Raw genomic sequence first — 20667 nt, forward strand, 5'->3', positions numbered from 1 at the left:
GGGCGGTAATATGTACAGTCTCCATAAGGGCGGTAATATGTACCGTCTCCATAAGGGCGGTAATATGTGGCGTCTCCATAAGGGCGGTAATATGTGGCGTCTCCATAAGGGCGGTAATATGTACAGTCTCCATAAGGGCGTTAATATGTGGCGTCTCCATAAGGGCGGTAATATGTACCGTCTCCATAAGGGCGGTAATATGTACAGTCTCCATAAGGGCGTTAATATGTGGCGTCTCCATAAGGGCGGTAATATGTGCCGTCTCCATAAGGGCGGTAATATGTACCGTCTCCATAAGGGCGGTAATATGTACCGTCTCCATAAGGGCGGTAATATGTGGCGTCTCCATAAGGGCGGTAATATGTGGCGTCTCCATAAGGGCGGTAATATGTGGCGTCTCCATAAGGGCGGTAATATGTACCGTCTCCATAAGGGCGGTAATATGTACCGTCTCCATAAGGGCGGTAATATGTGGCGTCTCCATAAGGGCGGTAATATGTACCGTCTCCATAAGGGCGGTAATATGTACCGTCTCCATAAGGGCGGTAATATGTGGCGTCTCCATAAGGGCGGTAATATGTGGCGTCTCCATAAGGGCGGTAATATGTACCGTCTCCATAAGGGCGGTAATATGTACCGTCTCCATAAGGGCGGTAATATGTACCGTCCCCATAAGGGCGGTAATATGTACCGTCTCCATAAGGGCGGTAATATGTACCGTCTCCATAAGGGCGGTAATATGTACCGTCTCCATAAGGGCGGTAATATGTACCATCTCCATAAGGGCGGTAATATATACCGTCTCCATAAGGGCGGTAATATGTGGCGTCTCCATAAGGGCGGTAATATGTACCGTCTCCATAAGGGCGGTAATATGTACCGTCTCCATAAGGGCGTTAATATGTGGCGTCTCCATAAGGGCGGTAATATGTGGCATCTCCATAAGGGCGGTAATATATACCGTCTCCATAAGGGCGGTAATATGTGCGTCTCCATAAGGGCGGTAATATGTGGCGTCTCCATAAGGGCAGTAATATGTGGCGTCTCCATAAGGGCGGTAATATGTGGCGTCTCCATAAGGGCGGTAATATGTGGCGTCTCCATAAGGGCGGTAATATGTACCGTCTCCATAAGCGCGGTAATATGTGGCGTCTCCATAAGGGCGGTAATATGTGGCGTCTCCATAAGGGCGGTAATATGTGGAGTCTCCATAAGGGCGGTAATATGTACCGTCTCCATAAGGGCGGTAATATGTGGCGTCTCCATAAGGGCGGTAATATGTGGCGTCTCCATAAGGGCGGTAATATGTGGCGTCTCCATAAGGGCTGTAATATGTGGCGTCTCCATAAGCGCGGTAATATGTGGCGTCTCCATAAGGGCGGTAATATGTACCGTCTCCATAAGGGCGGTAATATGTACCGTCTCCATAAGGGCGGTAATATGTGGCGTCTCCATAAGGGCGGTAATATGTGGCGTCTCCATAAGGGCGTTAATATGTGGCGTCTCCATAAGGGCGGTAATATGTACCATCTCCATAAGGGCGGTAATATGTACCGTCTCCATAAGGGCGGTAATATGTACCGTCTCCATAAGGGCGGTAATATGTGGCGTCTCCATAAGGGCGGTAATATGTGGCGTCTCCATAAGGGCGGTAATATGTGGCGTCTCCATAAGGGCGGTAATATGTACCATCTCCATAAGGGCGGTAATATGTGGCGTCTCCATAATGGCGGTAATATGTTGCGTCTCCATAAGCGCGGTAATATGTACCGTCTCCATAAGGGCGGTAATATGTACCATCTCCATAAGGGCGGTAATATGTACCGTCTCCATAAGGGCGGTAATATGTACCGTCTCCATAAGGGCGGTAATATGTGGCGTCTCCATAAGGGGGGTAATATGTACCGTCTCCATAAGGGCGGTAATATGTACCGTCTCCATAAGGGCGGTAATATGTACCGTCTCCATAAGGGGGGTAATATGTGGCGTCTCCATAAGGGCGGTAATATGTACCGTCTCCATAAGGGCGGTAATATGTACCGTCTCCATAAGGGCGGTAATATGTACCGTCTCCATAAGGGCGGTAATATGTACCGTCTCCATAAGGGCGGTAATATGTACCGTCTCCATAAGGGCGGTAATATGTGGCGTCTCCATAAGGGCGGTAATATGTGTCACTGACATGTCTCAGGTGTAGGTTTATTGGCTCCTCTGCTTTACATAGCAGTTACTAGAACATTTAGAAACTTTAACCTACAACAGTTAAGTCCTCTACCAGCTCAGGGACCCCTCGTGGGAAAGCTACAGAGTAACTGGCACTACCAAGGATCTCAATCACTCCAGATGCCTGCGGAACGTGTGCACAAGGCAAACAAGGCACGCAAACGCACAATATTACCCTGACAATCTCCACCAAAATACATCAAACCCAGCTAACTTCTGGAAGGTTATCAACAATATATTCCAGCCTCCTAACCATCAACAACCAAGTAATATCACTAAGGGGGATATTACTCTGACAAACCCCACTGACATCGCAAATGCATTCAATGATTACTTTGTGGGGTGCGCCACTAATTTATTAGCGAAACGCAGCACAAACCCCAAACATGAATCTCATCCTGTAACGCTCGTGTTGCCCACAAACCAGACAAAACCCCGGCACAGCAGTGGAGGCGTGCCCGGGGGGTGGTAGTTAGCGTTGACAGGCAGATTAGCGGCAGTCGGGCAGATTAGCGGCTGTCGGGCAGATTAGCGGTTGTCGGGCAGATTAGCGGTTGTCGGGCAGATTAGCGGTTGTCGGGCAGATTAGCGGCTGTCGGGCAGATTAGCGGCTGTCGGGCAGATTAGCGGCTGTCGGCCAGATTAGCGGCTGTCGGCCAGATTAGCGGCTGTCGGGCAGATTAGCGGCTGTCGGGCAGATTAGCGGCTGTCGGGCAGATTAGCGGCTGTCGGGCAGATTAGCGGCTGTCGGGCAGATTAGCGGCTGTCGGGCAGATTAGCGGCTGTCGGGCAGATTAGCGGCTGTCGGGCAGATTAGCGACTGTCGGGCAGATTAGCGACTGTCGGGCAGATTAGCCGTTGTCGGTCAGATTAGCCGTTGTCGGGCAGATTAGCGGTTGTCGGACAGATTAGCGGTAAGCAGCAGTTGCCGGGCATATTAGCGGTTAGCAGCGGTAACTGGGCAGATTAACGGTTAGCAGTAGTTGCCAGGCAGATTAGCGGTTGTCAGCAGTTGCCGGGCAGATTAGCGGTTGTGAGCAGTTGCCGGGCAGATTTTCTCTCACCTGTAACAGGGTCGCGCTCAGACCAGCCGATGAAAATTCCCGGGAGAAACTCGACCCTGGAACCGCACCTGAGGGTGGAGGAAATCATGTGACCGCGACAGCCAATGTGATGAGAGCTGTCTAATCAGGTAAAGAAGTCAGTCTCTCAAGTCACAAGCAGTCTCATGTGATTGAATGTCATAGGATGTATCTCTCAAGGTCACCGGCTGTCTCTCTGGGTCCCGGGCGGTCTCTCAGGTCACCGGCTGTCTCTCTGGGTCCCGGGCCGTCTCTCAGGTCACCGGCTGTCTCTCTGGGTCCCGGGCCGTCTCTCAGGTCACCGGCTGTCTCTCTGGGTCCCGGGCCGTCTCTCAGGTCACCGGCTGTCTCTCTGGGTCCCGGGCCGTCTCTCAGGTCACCGGCTGTCTCTCTGGGTCCCGGGCCGTCTCTCAGGTCACCGGCTGTCTCTCTGGGTCCCGGGCCGTCTCTCAGGTCACCGGCTGTCTCTCTGGGTCCCGGGCCGTCTCTCAGGTCACCGGCTGTCTCTCTGGGTCCCGGGCCGTCTCTCAGGTCACCGGCTGTCTCTCTGGGTCCCGGGCCGTCTCTCAGGTCACCGGGGGCTGCTAGAGCCTCACCCTCGATAGAGAGAATTCTGCGTTGCAGCTGAGTGAAGAGGTCCTGCAGAGCGGCGAAGTCCTTCAGCACGACCGTGTGCTCCGCGGGCGGGCGAGACGCAAACCCTTCCAGGTAATCTTTTATATTTGTATTGCGAAAGTTGTTACCCAACTGAAAGACATCCACCGAGAGAAAGAGAGTTTCCATGGGAAGTCAAAGAGACAGCCGGGAAACAATGGGACAGTGCATCAGGAAGAGAGCGTCTGAGAGACAAGAGAGCGCGTCTGAAGGGAGAGAGGGAGGGAGAATGAGAAAGACATCCACCGAGAGAAAGAGTTTCCATGGGAAGTCAAAGAGACAGCCGGGAAACAATGGGACAGTGCATCAGGAAGAGAGCGTCTGAGAGACAAGAGAGCGCGTCTGAAGGGAGAGAGGGAGGGAGAAAGAGAGAGACATCCACCGAGAGAAAGAGAGTTTCCATGGGAAGTCAAAGAGACAGCCGGGAAACAATGGGACAGTGCATCAGGAAGAGAGTGTCTGAGAGACAAGAGAGCGCGTCTGAAGGGAGAGAGGGAGGGAGAATGAGAAAGACATCCACCGAGAGAAAGAGAGTTTCCATGGGAAGTCAAAGAGACAGCCGGGAAACAATGGGACAGTGCATCAGGAAGAGAGCGTCTGAGAGACAAGAGAGCGCGTCTGAAGGGAGAGAGGGAGGGAGAATGAGAAAGACATCCACCGAGAGAAAGAGAGTTTCCATGGGAAGTCAAAGAGACAGCCGGGAAACAATGGGACAGTGCATCAGGAAGAGAGCGTCTGAGAGACAAGAGAGCGCGTCTGAAGGGAGAGAGGGAGGGAGAATGAGAAAGACATCCACCGAGAGAAAGAGAGTTTCCATGGGAAGTCAAAGAGACAGCCGGGAAACAATGGGACAGTGCATCAGGAAGAGAGCGTCTGAGAGACAAGAGAGCGCGTCTGAAGGGAGAGAGGGAGGGAGAATGAGAAAGACATCCACCGAGAGAAAGAGAGTTTCCATGGGAAGTCAAAGAGACAGCCGGGAAACAATGGGACAGTGCATCAGGAAGAGAGCGTCTGAGAGACAAGAGAGCGCGTCTGAAGGGAGAGAGGGAGGGAGAATGAGAAAGACATCCACCGAGAGAAAGAGAGTTTCCATGGGAAGTCAAAGAGACAGCCGGGAAACAATGGGACAGTGCATCAGGAAGAGAGTGTCTGAGAGACAAGAGAGCGCGTCTGAAGGGAGAGAGGGAGGGAGAATGAGAAAGACATCCACTGAGAGAAAGAGAGTTTCCATGGGAAGTCAAAGAGACAGCCGGGAAACAATGGGACAGTGCATCAGGAAGAGAGTGTCTGAGAGACAAGAGAGCGCGTCTGATGGGAGAGAGGGAGGGAGAATGAGAAAGACATCCACCGAGAGAAAAAGAGTTTCCATGGGAAGTCAAAGAGACAGCCGGGAAACAATGGGACAGTGCATCAGGAAGAGAGCGTCTGAGAGACAAGAGAGCGCGTCTGAAGGGAGAGAGGGAGGGAGAATGAGAAAGACATCCACCGAGAGAAAGAGAGTTTCCATGGGAAGTCAAAGAGACAGCCGGGAAACAATGGGACAGTGCATCAGGAAGAGAGCGTCTGAGAGACAAGAGAGCGCGTCTGAAGGGAGAGAGGGAGGGAGAATGAGAAAGACATCCACCGAGAGAAAGAGAGTTTCCATGGGAAGTCAAAGAGACAGCCGGGAAACAATGGGACAGTGCATCAGGAAGAGAGCGTCTGAGAGACAAGAGAGCGCGTCTGAAGGGAGAGAGGGAGGGAGAATGAGAAAGACATCCACCGAGAGAAAGAGAGTTTCCATGGGAAGTCAAAGAGACAGCCGGGAAACAATGGGACAGTGCATCAGGAAGAGAGCGTCTAAGAGACAAGAGAGCGCGTCTGAAGGGAGAGAGGGAGGGAGAATGAGAAAGACATCCACCGAGAGAAAGAGAGTTTCCATGGGAAGTCAAAGAGACAGCCGGGAAACAATGGGACAGTGCATCAGGAAGAGAGCGTCTGAGAGACAAGAGAGCGCGTCTGAAGGGAGAGAGGGAGGGAGAATGAGAAAGACATCCACCGAGAGAAAGAGAGTTTCCATGGGAAGTCAAAGAGACAGCCGGGAAACAATGGGACAGTGCATCAGGAAGAGAGCGTCTGAGAGACAAGAGAGCGCGTCTGAAGGGAGAGAGGGAGGGAGAATGAGAGAGACAGACAGAAAAAAGAGAGAAAGAGAGTTTCCATGGGAAGTCAAAGAGACAGCCGGGAAACAATGGGACAGTGCATCAGGAAGAGAGCGTCTGAGAGACAAGAGAGCGCGTCTGAAGGGAGAGAGGGAGGGAGAATGAGAGAGACAGACAGAAAAAAGAGAGAATCACAGAGACACGGGACGGCTGCGCGGTCTGTCACCCCGATGATGTAGCGTGTGACCCCTCTCTCCGTGGCCATCGTTATGGTGCCATTGTCACTGTCCGTGGCTTCTCCGTCAGTCAGGATCAGGAGGATTTTCTTGGCGTGTGGCCGGGAGCCTGTGTCCTTTGTAAATATGTGGTCCCTGGAGAGGTGACAGGGGACACGTGATCCTCAGGGGAGGTTACAGGGGACACGTGATCCTCGGGGGAGGTGACAGGGGACACGTGATCCTCGGGGGAGGTGACAGGGGACACGTGATCCTCGGGTTTGGTTACAGGGGACACGTGATCCTCGGGGGAGGTTACAGGGGACACGTGATCCTCGGGGAGGTTACAGGGGACACGTGATCCTCGGGGGAGGTGACAGGGGACACGTGATCCTCGGGGAGGTTACAGGGGACACGTGATCCTCGGGGGGAGGTTACACGGGACACGTGATCCTCAGGGGGAGGTTACAGGGGACACGTGATCCTCGGGGAGGTTACAGGGGACACGTGATCCTCGGGGGGAGGTTACAGGGGACACGTGATCCTCGGGGGAGGTGACAGGGGACACGTGATCCTCGGGGGAGGTTACAGGGGACACGTGATCCTCGGGGGGAGGTTACAGGGGACACGTGATCCTCAGGGGAGGTTACAGGGGACACGGGATCCTCAGGGAGGTTACAGGGGACACGGGATCCTCGGGGAGGTTACAGGGGACACGTGATCCTCGGGGGAGGTTACAGGGGACACGTGATCCTCGGGGGAGGTGACAGGGGACACGTGATCCTAGGGGGAGGTGACAGGGGACACGTGATCCTCGGGGGAGGTGACAGGGGACACGTGATCCTAGGGGGAGATGACAGGGGACACGTGATCCTCGGGAGAGGTGACAGGGGACACGTGATCCTCGGGGGAGGTGACAGGGGACACGTGATCCTCGGGGGAGGTTACAGGGGACACGTGATCCTCGGGGGTGGTGACAGGGGACACGTGATCCTCGGGGGAGGTTACAGGGGACACGTGATCCTCGGGGGTGGTTACAGGGGACACGTGTTCCTCGGGGGTGGTTACAGGGGACACGTGATCCTCGGGGGAGGTGACAGGGGACACGTGATTCTCGGGGGAGGTGACAGGGGACACGTGTTCCTCGGGGGAGGTGACAGGGGACACGCGATCCCCGGGGAGGTGACACGGACACGCGATCCCCGGGGAGGTGACACGGACACGCGATCCCCTGGGAGGTGACACGGACACGCGATCCCCGGGGAGGTGACACGCGATCCCCGGGGAGGTGACACGGGACACGCGATCCCCGGGGAGGTGACACGGACACGCGATCCCCGGGGAGGTGACACGGACACGCGATCCCCGGGGAGGTGACACGGGACACGCGATCCCCGGGGAGGTGACACGGGACACGCGATCCCCGGGGAGGTGACACGGGACACGCGATCCCCGGGGAGGTGACACGGGACACGCGATCCCCGGGGAGGTGACACGGACACGCGATCCCCGGGGAGGTGACACGGGACACGCGATCCCCGGGGAGGGGACACGGACACGCGATCCCCGGGGAGGTGACACGGGACACGCGATCCCTGGGGAGGGGACACGAGACACGCGTTCCCCGGGGAGGGGACACGGGACACGCGATCCCCGGGGAGGTGACACGGGACACGCGATTCCCGGGGAGGTGACACGGGACACGCGATCCCCGGGGAGGTGACACGGGACACGCGATCCCCCGGGGAGGTGACACGGACACGCGATCCCCGGGGAGGTGACACGGGACACGCGATCCCCGGGGAGGTGACACGGGACACGCGATCCCCGGGGTGGTGACACGGACACGCGATCCCCGGGGAGGTGACACGGACACGCGATCCCCGGGGAGGTGACACGGGACACGCGATCCCCGGGGAGGTGACACGGGACACGCGATCCCCGGGGAGGTGACACGGGACACGCGATCCCCGGGGAGGTGACACGGGACACGCGATCCCCGGGGAGGTGACACGGGACACGCGATCCCCGGGGAGGTGACACGGGACACGCGATCCCCGGGGAGGTGACACGGGACACGCGATCCCCGGGGAGGTGACACGGGACACGCGATCCCCGGGGAGGTGACACGGACGCGCGATCCCCGGGGAGGTGACACGGACGCGCGATCCCCGGGGAGGTGACACGGGACACGCGATCCCCGGGGAGGTGACACGGGACACGCGATCCCCGGGGAGGTGACACGGGACACGCGATCCCCGGGGAGGTGACACGGGACACGCGATCCCCGGGGAGGTGACACGGACACGCGATCCCCAGGGAGGTGACACGGGACACGCGATCCCCGGGCAGGTGACACGGGACACGCGATCCCCGGGGAGGTGACACGGGACACGCGATCCCCGGGGAGGTGACACGGGACACGCGATCCCCGGGGAGGTGACACGGGACACGCGATCCCCGGGGAGGTGACACGGGACACGCGATCCCCGGGGAGGTGACACGGGACACGCGATCCCTGGGGAGGTGACACAGACGCGCGATCCCCGGGGAGGTGACACGGACACGCGATCCCCGGGGAGGTGACACGGGATACGCGATCCCCGGGGAGGTGACACGGGACACGCGATCCCCGGGGAGGTGACACGGGACACGCGATCCCCGGGGAGGTGACACGGGACACGCGATCCCCGGGGAGGTGACACGGGACACGCGATCCCCGGGGAGGTGACAAGCGATCCCCTGGGAGGTGACACGCGATCCCCAGGGAGGTGACACGGACACGCGATCCCCAGGGAGGTGACACGGACGCGCGATCCCCGGGGAGGTGACACGGGACACGCGATCCCCGGGGAGGTGACACGGACACGCGATCCCCAGGGAGGTGCACACGGGACACGCGATCCCCAGGGAGGTGCACACGGGACACGCGATCCCCGGGGAGGTGACACGCGATCCCCGGGGAGGTGACACGCGATCCCCGGGGAGGTGACACGGGACACGCGATCCCCGGGGAGGTGACACGGGACACGCGATCCCCGGGGAGGTGACACGGGACACGCGATCCCCGGGGAGGTGACACAGAACACGCGATCCCCGGGGAGGTGACACGGACGCGCGATCCCTGGGGAGGTGACACGGACACGCGATCCCCGGGGAGGTGACACGGGACACGCGATCCCCGGGCAGGTGACACGGGACACGCGATCCCCGGGGAGGTGACACGGGACACGCGATCCCCGGGGAGGTGACACGGGACACGCGATCCCCAGGGAGGTGACACGGGACACGCGATCCCCGGGGAGGTGACACGGGACACGCGATCCCCGGGGAGGTGACACGGGACACGCGATCCCCGGGGAGGTGACACGCGATCCCCTGGGAGGTGACACGCGATCCCCAGGGAGGTGACACGGACACGCGATCCCCAGGGAGGTGACACGGACGCGCGATCCCCGGGGAGGTGACACGGGACACGTGATCCCCGGGGAGGTGACACGGACACGCGATCCCCGGGGAGGTGCACACGGGACACGCGATCCCCAGGGAGGTGCACACGGGACACGCGATCCCCAGGGAGGTGCACACGGGACACGCGATCCCCAGGGAGGTGCACACGGGACACGCGATCCCCAGGGAGGTGCACACGGGACACGCGATCCCCAGGGAGGTGCACACGGGACACGCGATCCCCAGGGAGGTGCACACGGGACACGCGATCCCCGGGGAGGTGACACGGGACACGCGATCCCCGGGGAGGTGACACGGGACACGCGATCCCCGGGGAGGTGACACGGGACACGCGATCCCCGGGGAGGTGCACAAGGGACACGCGATCCCCGGGGAGGTGACACGGGACACGCGATCCCCGGGGAGGTGACACGGGACACGCGATCCCCAGGGAGGTGACACGGACACGCGATCCCCGGGGAGGTGACACGGGACACGCGATCCCCAGGGAGGTGACACGGGACACGCGATCCCCAGGGAGGTGACACGGGGCACGCGATCCCCGGGGAGGTGACACGGGACACGCGATCCCCGAGGAGGTGACACGGACACGCGATCCCCGGGGAGGGGACACGGGACACGCGATCCCCGGGGAGGTGACACGGACACGCGATCCCCTGGGAGGTGACACGGACACGCGATCCCCGGGGAGGTGACACGGACACGCGATCCCCGGGGAGGTGACACGGGACACGCAATCCCCGGGGAGGTGACACGGGACACGCGATCCCCGGGGAGGTGACACGGGACACGCGATCCCCGGGGAGGTGACACGGGACACGCGATCCCCGGGGAGGTGACACGGGACACGCGATCCCCGGGGAGGTGACACGGACACGCGATCCCCGGGGAGGTGACACGGGACACGCGATCCCCAGGGAGGTGACACGCGATCCCCGGGGAGGTGACACGGGACACGCGATCCCCGGGGAGGTGACACGGGACACGCGATCCCCGGGGAGGTGACACGGACACGCGATCCCCAGGGAGATGACACGGGACACGCGATCCCCGGGGAGGTGACACGCGATCCCCGGGGAGGTGACACGGGACACGCGATCCCCGGGGAGGTGACACGGACACGCGATCCCCGGGGAGGTGACACGGACACGCGATCCCCGGGGAGGTGACACGGACACGCGATCCCCGGGGAGGTGACACGGGACACGCGATCCCCGGGGAGGTGACACGGACACGCGATCCCCGGGGAGGTGACACGCGATCCCCGGGGAGGTGACACGGGACACGCGATCCCCGGGGAGGTGACACGCGATCCCCGGGGAGGTGACACGGGACACGCGATCCCCGGGGAGGTGACACGGGACACGCGATCCCCAGGGAGGTGACACGGGACACGCGATCCCCGGGGAGGTGACACGGACACGCGATCCCCGGGGAGGTGACACGGACACGCGATCCCCGGGGAGGTGACACGGGACACGCGATCCCCGGGGAGGTGACACGGGACACGCGATCCCCGGGGAGGTGACACGCGATCCCCGGGGAGGTGACACGGACACGCGATCCCCGGGGAGGTGACACGCGATCCCCAGGGAGGTGACACGGACACGCGATCCCCGGGGAGGTGACATGGGACACGCGATCCCCGGGGAGGTGACACGGACACGCGATCCCCGGGGAGGTGACACGGGACACGCGATCCCCGGGGAGGTGACACGGAAAACGCGATCCCCTGGGAGGTGACACGGGACACGCGATCCCCGGGGAGGTGACACGGGACACGCGATCCCCGGGGAGGTGACACGCGATCCCCGGGGAGGTGACACGGACACGCGATCCCCGGGGAGGTGACACGGACACGCGATCCCCGGGGAGGTGACACGGACACGCGAACCCCGGGGAGGTGACACAGGATCCCCAGGGTGGTGACACGCGATCCTCGGAGAGGTGACACGGACACGTGATCCCCGGGGAGGTAACACGGACACGCGATCCCCGGGGAGGTGACACGGGACACGCGATCCCTGGGGAGGTGACACGGGACACGCGATCCCTGGGGAGGTGACACGGGACACGCGATCTCTGGGGAGGTGACACGGGACATGCGATCCCTGGGGAGGTGACACGGGACACGCGATCCCCGGGGAGGTGACACGGGACACACGGTCCCCGGGGAGGTGACACGGGACACGCGATCCCCGGGGAGGTGACACGGGACACGCGATCCCTGGGGAGGTGACACGGGACACGTGATCCCCGGGGAGGTGACACGGGACACGCAATCCCCGGGGAGGTGACACGGGACACGCAATCCCCGGGGAGGTGACACGGGACACGCGATCCCCGGGGAGGTGACACGGACACGCGATCCCCGGGGAGGTGACACGGAACACGCGATCCCCTGGGAGGTGACACGGGACACGCGATCCCCGGGGAGGTGACACGGGACACGCGATCCCCGGGGAGGTGACACGGGACACGCGATCCCCGGGGAGGTGACACGCGATCCCCGGGGAGGTGACACGGACACGCGATCCCCGGGGAGGTGACACGGGATCCCCAGGGAGGTGACACGCGATCCTCGGAGAGGTGACACGGACACGTGATCCCCGGGGAGGTAACACGGACACGCGATCCCCGGGGAGGTGACACGGGACACGCGATCCCTGGGGAGGTGACACGGGACACGCGATCCCTGGGGAGGTGACACGGGACACGCGATCCCTGGGGAGGTGACACGGGACATGCGATCCCTGGGGAGGTGACACGGGACACGCGATCCCCCGGGGAGGTGACACGCGATCCCCGGGGAGGTGACACGGGACACGCGATCCCCGGGGAGGTGACACGGACACGCGATCCCCGGGGAGGTGACACGGGACACGCGATCCCCGGGGAGGTGACACGGGACACGCGATCCCTGGGGAGGTGACACGGGACACGCGATCCCTGGGGAGGTGACACGGGACACGCGATCCCCGGGGAGGTGACACGGGACACGCGATCCCTGGGGAGGTGACACGGGACACGCGATCCCTGGGGAGGTGACACGGGACACGCGATCCCTGGGGAGGTGACACGGGAAACGCTATCCCTGGGGAGGTGACACGGGACACGCAATCCCCGGGGAGGTGACACGGGACACGCAATCCCCGGGGAGGTGACACGGGACACGCGATCCCCGGGGAGGTGACACGGACACGCGATCCCCGGGGAGGTGACACGGAACACGCGATCCCCTGGGAGGTGACACGGGACACGCGATCCCCGGGGAGGTGACACGGGACACGCGATCCCCGGGGAGGTGACACGGGACACGCGATCCCCGGGGAGGTGACACGCGATCCCCGGGGAGGTGACACGGACACGCGATCCCCGGGGAGGTGACACGGGATCCCCAGGGAGGTGACACGCGATCCTCGGAGAGGTGACACGGACACGTGATCCCCGGGGAGGTGACACGGGACACGCGATCCCTGGGGAGGTGACACGGGACACGCGATCCCTGGGGAGGTGACACGGGACACGCGATCCCTGGGGAGGTGACACGGGACATGCGATCCCTGGGGAGGTGACACGGGACACGCGATCCCCCGGGGAGGTGACACGGGACACGCGATCCCCCGGGGAGGTGACACGCGATCCCCGGGGAGGTGACACGGGACACGCGATCCCCGGGGAGGTGACACGGACACGCGATCCCCGGGGAGGTGACACGGGACACGCGATCCCCGGGGAGGTGACACGGGACACGCGATCCCCGGGGAGGTGACACGGGACACGCGATCCCTGGGGAGGTGACACGGGACACGCGATCCCTGGGGAGGTGACACGGGACACGCGATCCCTGGGGAGGTGACACGGGAAACGCTATCCCTGGGGAGGTGACACGGGACACGCAATCCCCGGGGAGGTGACACGGGAAACGCGATCCCTGGGGAGGTGACACGGGACACGCGATCCCCGGGGAGGTGACACGGGAAACGCTATCCCTGGGGAGGTGACACGGGACACGCAATCCCCGGGGAGGTGACACGGGACACGCGATCCCCGGGGAGGTGACACGGACACGCGATCCCCGGGGAGGTGACACGGAACACGCGATCCCCGGGGAGGTGACACGGACGCGCAATACCCGGGGAGGTGACACGGGACACGCGATCCCCGGGGAGGTGACACGGGACACGCGATCCCCGGGGAGGTGACACGGACGCGCGATCCCCGGGGAGGTGACACGGACGCGCGATCCCCGGGGAGGTGACACGGGACACGCGATCCCTGGGGAGGTGACACGGGACACGCAATCCCCGGGGAGGTGCACACGGGACACGCGATCCCCGGGGAGGTGACACGCGATCCCCGGGGAGGTGACACGGACACGCGATACCCGGGGAGGTGACACGGGACACGCGATCCCCGGGGAGGTGACACGGACACGCGATCCCCGGGGAGGTGCACACGGGACACGCGATCCCCTGGGAAGTGACACGGAACACGCGATCCCCGGGGAGGTGACACGGACACGCGATCCCCGGGGAGGTGACAAGCGATCCCCGGGGAGGTGCACACATGACACGCGATCCCCTGGGAAGTGACACGGAACACGCGATCCCCGGGGAGGTGACACGGACACGCGATCCCCGGGGAGGTGACAAGCGATCCTCGGGGGAGGTGACACGGACACGCGATCCCCGGGGAGGTGCACACGGGACACGCGATCCCCGGGGAGGTGACACGCGATCCCCGGGGAGGTGACACGGGACACACGATCCCCGGGGAGGTGACACGGACACGCGATCCCCGGGGAGGTGACACGGGACACGCGATCCCTGGGGAGGTGACACGGGACACACGATCCCCGGGGAGGTGACACGGACACGCGATCCCCGGGGAGGTGACACGGGACACGCGATCCCCGGGGAGGGGACACGGACACGCGATCCCCGGGGAGGTGACACGGGACACGCGATCCCCGGGGAGGTGACACGGGACACGCGATCCCCGGGGAGGTGACACGGGACACGCGATCCCCGGGGAGGTGACACGGGACACGCGATCCCCGGGGAGGTGACACGGGACACGCGATCCCCGGGGAGGTGACACGGGACACACGATCCCCGGGGAGGTGACACGGGACACGCGATCCCTGGGGAGGTGACACGGGACACGCGATCCCCGGGGAGGTGACACGGGACACGCGATCCCCGGGGAGGTGACACGCGATCCCCGGGGAGGTGACACGGACACGCGATCCCCGGGGAGGTGACACGGGATCCCCAGGGAGGTGACACGCGATCCTCGGAGAGGTGACACGGACACGTGATCCCCGGGGAGGTAACACGGACACGCGATCCCCGGGGAGGTGACACGGGACACGCGATCCCTGGGGAGGTGACACGGGACACGCGATCCCTGGGGAGGTGACACGGGACACGCGATCCCTGGGGAGGTGACACGGGACACGCGATCCCTGGGGAGGTGACACGGGACACGCGATCCCTGGGGAGGTGACACGGGACACGCGATCCCCCGGGGAGGTGACACGCGATCCCCGGGGAGGTGACACGGGCCACGCGATCCCCGGGGAGGTGACACGGACACGCGATCCCCGGGGAGGTGACACGGGACACGCGATCCCCGGGGAGGTGACACGGGACACGCGATCCCCGGGGAGGTGACATGGGACACGCGATCCCCGGGGAGGTGACATGGGACACGCGATCCCCGGGGAGGTGACACGGGACACGCGATCCCCGGGGAGGTGACACGGGACACGCGATCCCCGGGGAGGTGACACGGGACACGCGATCCCCGGGGAGGTGACACGGGACACGCGATCCCTGGGGAGGTGACACGGGACACGCGATCCCCGGGGAGGTGACACGGGAAACGCTATCCCTGGGGAGGTGACACGGGACACGCAATCCCCGGGGAGGTGACACGGGACACGCGATCCCCGGGGAGGTGACACGGACACGCGATCCCCGGGGAGGTGACACGGAACACGCGATCCCCGGGGAGGTGACACGGACACGCGATCCCCGGGGAGGTGACACGGGACACGCGATCCCCGGGGAGGTGACACGGGACACGCGATCCCTGGGGAGGTGACACGGGACACGCGATCCCTGGGGAGGTGACACGGGACACGCGATCCCCGGGGAGGTGACACGGGAAACGCTATCCCTGGGGAGGTGACACGGGACACGCAATCCCCGGGGAGGTGACACGGGAAACGCGATCCCTGGGGAGGTGACACGGGACACGCGATCCCCGGAGAGGTGACACGGACGCGCGATCCCCGGGGAGGTGACACGGGACACGCGATCCCTGGGGAGGTGACACGGGACACGCAATCCCCGGGGAGGTGACACGGGACACGCGATCCCCGGGGAGGTGACACGGGACACGCGATCCCCGGGGAGGTGACACGGACACGTGATCCCCGGGGAGGTGACACGGACACGTGATCCCCGGGGAGGTGACACAGACACGTGATCCCCGGGGAGGTGACACAGACACGCGATCCCCGGGGAGGTGACACGGACACGCGATCCCCGGGGAGGTGACACGGGACACGCGATCCCCGGGGAGGTGACACGGGACACGCGATCCCCGGGGAGGTGACACGGGACACGCGATCCCTGGGGAGGTGACACGGAACACGCGATCCCCGGGGAGGTAACACGGACACGCGATCCCCGGGTAGGTGACACGGGACACGCGATCCCCGGGGAGGTGACACGGACACGCGATCCCTGGGGAGGTGACACGGGACACGCAATCCCCGGGGAGGTGACACGGGACACGCGATCCCCGGGGAGGTGACACGGACACGCGATCCCCGGGGAGGTGACACGGAACACGCGATCCCCGGGGAGGTGACACGGGACACGCGATCCCCGGGGAGGTGACACGGAACACGCGATCCCCGGGGAGGTGACACGGGACGCGCAATCCCCGGGGAGGTGACACGGGACACGCGAACCCCGGGGAGGTGACACGGACACGCGATCCCCGGGGAGGTGGCATGGAACACGCGATCCCCGGGGAGGTGACACGGGACACGCGATCCCCGGGGAGGTGACACGGACACGCGATCCCCGGGGAGGTGACACGGGACACGCGATCCCTGGGGAGGTGACATGGGACACACGATCCCCGGGGAGGTGACACGGACACGCGATCCCCGGGGACGTGACACGGGACACGCGATCCCCGGGGAGGTGACACGGGACACGCGATCCCCGGGGAGGTGACACGGACGCGCGATCCCCGGGGAGGTGACACGGACACGCGATCCCCGGGGAGGTGACACGGGACACGCGATCCCCGGGGAGGTGACACGCGATCCCCGGGGAGGTGACACGGGACACGCGATTCCCGGGGAGGGGACACGGACACGCGATCCCCGGGGAGGTGACACGGGACACGCGATCCCCGGGGAGGTGACACGCGATCCCCGGGGAGGTGACACGGGACACGCGATCCCCGGGGAGGTGACACGGGACACGCGATCCCTGGGGAGGTGACACGGGACACGCAATCCCCGGGGAGGTGACACGGGACACGCGATCCCCGGGGAGGTGACACGAGACACGCGATCCCCGGGGAGGTGCACACGGGACACGCGATCCCCGGGGAGGTGACACGCGATCCCCGGGGAGGTGACACGGGACACGCGATCCCCGGGGAGGTGACACGGACGCGCGATCCCCGGGGAGGTGACACGGGACACGCGATCCCCGGGGAGGTGACACGGACACGCGATCCCCGGGGAGGTGACACGGGACACGCGATCCCCAGGGAGGTGACACGGGACACGTGATCCCTGGGGAGGTGACACGGGACACGCGATCCCTGGGGAGGTGACACGGACACGCGATCCCCGGGGAGGTGACACGGGAAACGCGATCCCCGGGGAGGTGACACGGAACACGCGATCCCCGGGGAGGTGACACGGGACACGCGATCCCCGGGTAGGTGACACGGACACGTGATCCCCGGGGAGGTGACACGGACACGTGATCCCCGGGGAGGTGACACGGACACGTGATCCCCGGGGAGGTGACATGGACACGCGATCCCCGGGGAGGTGACACGGGACACGCGATCCCCGGGGAGGTGACACGGGACACGCGATCCCCGGGGAGGTGACACGGGACACGCGATCCCCGGGGAGGTGACACGGACACGAGATCCCCGGGGAGGTGACACGGGACACGCGATCCCCGGGGAGGTGACACGGACACGCGATCCCCGGGGAGGTGCACACGGGACACGCGATCCCCGGGGAGGTGACACGGAACACGCGATCCCCGGGGAGGTGACACGGACACGCGATCCCCGGGGAGGTGACACGGACACGCGATCCCCGGGGAGGTGACACGGGACACGCGATCCCTGGGGAAGTGACACGGGACACGCGATCCCCGGGGAGGTGACACGGACACGCGATCCCCGGGGAGGTGACACGGGCACGCGATCCCCGGGGAGGTGACACGGGAAACGCGATCCCCGGGGAGGTGACACGGGACACGCGATCCCCGGGGAGGTGACACGGGACACGCGATCCCCGGGGAGGTGACACGGACACGTGATCCCCGGGGAGGTGACACGGACACGTGATCTCCGGGGAGGTGACACGGACACGTGATCCCCGGGGAGGTGACACGGACACGCGATCCCCGGGGAGGTGACACGGGACACGCGATCCCCGGGGAGGTGACACGGGACACGCGATCCCCGGGGAGGTGACACGGGACACGCGATCCCCGGGGAGGTGACACAGGAAACGTGATCCCCGGGGAGGTGACACGGGACACGCGATCCCCGGGGAGGTGACACGGGACACGCGATCCCCGGGGAGGTGACACGGGACACGCGATCCCCGGGGAGGTGACACGGGACACGCGATCCCCGGGGAGGTGACACGGGACACGCGATCCCCGGGGAGGTGACACGGGACACGCGATCCCTGGGGAGGTGACACGGGACACGCGATCCCCGGGGAGGTGACACGGGACACGCGATCCCCGGGGAGGTGACACGGGACACGCGATCCCCGGGGAGGTGACACGGGACACGCGATCCCCGGGGAGGTGACACGCGATCCCCGGGGAGGTGACACGGACACGCGATCCCCGGGGAGGTGACACGGGATCCCCAGGGAGGTGACACGCGATCCTCGGAGAGGTGACACGGACACGTGATCCCCGGGGAGGTAACACGGACACGCGATCCCCGGGGAGGTGACACGGGACACGCGATCCCTGGGGAGGTGACACGGGACACGCGATCCCTGGGGAGGTGACACGGGACACGCGATCCCTGGGGAGGTGACACGGGACACGCGATCCCTGGGGAGGTGACACGGGACACGCGATCCCTGGGGAGGTGACACGGGACACGCGATCCCTGGGGAGGTGACACGCGATCCCCGGGGAGGTGACACGGGACACGCGATCCCCGGGGAGGTGACACGGACACGCGATCCCCGGGGAGGTGACACGGGACACGCGATCCCCGGGGAGGTGACACGGGACACGCGATCCCCGGGGAGGTGACATGGGACACGCGATCCCCGGGGAGGTGACACGGGACACGCGATCCCCGGGGAGGTGACACGGGACACGCGATCCCCGGGGAGGTGACACGGGACACGCGATCCCCGGGGAGGTGACACGGGACACGCGATCCCTGGGGAGGTGACACGGGACACGCGATCCCTGGGGAGGTGACACGGGACACGCGATCCCTGGGGAGGTGACACGGGAAACGCTATCCCTGGGGAGGTGACACGGGACACGCAATCCCCGGGGAGGTGACACGGGAAACGCGATCCCCGGGGAGGTGACACGGGACACGCGATCCCCGGGGAGGTGACACGGAACACGCGATCCCCGGGGAGGTGACACGGGACGCGCGATCCCCGGGGAGGTGACACGGGACACGCGATCCCCGGGGAGGTGACACGGACACGCGATCCCCGGGGAGGTGGCACGGAACACGCGATCCCCGGGGAGGTGACACGGGACACGCGATCCCCGGGGAGGTGACACGGACACGCGATCCCCGGGGAGGTGACACGGGACACGCGATCCCTGGGGAGGTGACATGGGACACACGATCCCCGGGGAGGTGACACGGACACGCGATCCCCGGGGAGGTGACACGGGACACGCGATCCCCGGGGAGGTGACACGGGACACGCGATCCCCGGGGAGGTGACACGGACGCGCGATCCCCGGGGAGGTGACACGGGACACGCGATCCCCGGGGAGGTGACACGGACACGCGATCCCCGGGGAGGTGACACGGGACACGCGATCCCCGGGGAGGTGACACGCGATCCCCGGGGAGGTGACACGGGACACGCGATTCCCGGGGAGGGGACACGGACACGCGATCCCCGGGGAGGTGACACGGGACACGCGATCCCCGGGGAGGTGACACGCGATCCCCGGGGAGGTGACACGGGACACGCAATCCCCGGGGAGGTGACACGGGACACGCGATCCCTGGGGAGGTGACACGGGACACGCAATCCCCGGGGAGGTGACACGAGACACGCGATCCCCGGGGAGGTGCACACGGGACACGCGATCCCCGGGGAGGTGACACGCGATCCCCGGGGAGGTGACACGGGACACGCGATCCCCGGGGAGGTGACACGGACACGCGATCCCCGGGGATGTGACACGGGACGCGCGATCCCCGGGGAGGTGACACGGACACGCGATCCCCGGGGAGGTGACACGGGACACGCGTTCCCCAGGGAGGTGACACGGGACACGTGATCCCTGGGGAGGTGACACGGGACACGCGATCCCTGGGGAGGTGACACGGACACGCGATCCCCGGGGAGGTGACACGGGAAAC

The 20667-nt window shown here is 64.6% G+C and overlaps 1 protein-coding gene across 1 annotated transcript in view; it reads right to left on the reverse strand.

The window, feature by feature from the left end:
* LOC142485976 (integrin alpha-L-like) overlaps positions 1 to 20667 on the reverse strand; it is a gene marked incomplete at both ends in the record, with an annotated part of 190777 nt that overhangs the window by 132856 nt on the left and 37254 nt on the right. The window contains 3 exons of the mRNA XM_075584632.1: positions 3288 to 3355; positions 3902 to 4052; positions 6327 to 6471. Of these exons, the coding sequence (XP_075440747.1) occupies positions 3288 to 3355; positions 3902 to 4052; positions 6327 to 6471 (364 nt within the window). The remainder of the gene's footprint in view (positions 1 to 3287; positions 3356 to 3901; positions 4053 to 6326; positions 6472 to 20667) is intronic.

This window comes from Ascaphus truei, unplaced genomic scaffold (assembly GCF_040206685.1).
Source record: "Ascaphus truei isolate aAscTru1 unplaced genomic scaffold, aAscTru1.hap1 HAP1_SCAFFOLD_689, whole genome shotgun sequence".
Classification (NCBI taxonomy): Eukaryota; Metazoa; Chordata; class Amphibia; order Anura; family Ascaphidae; genus Ascaphus; species Ascaphus truei.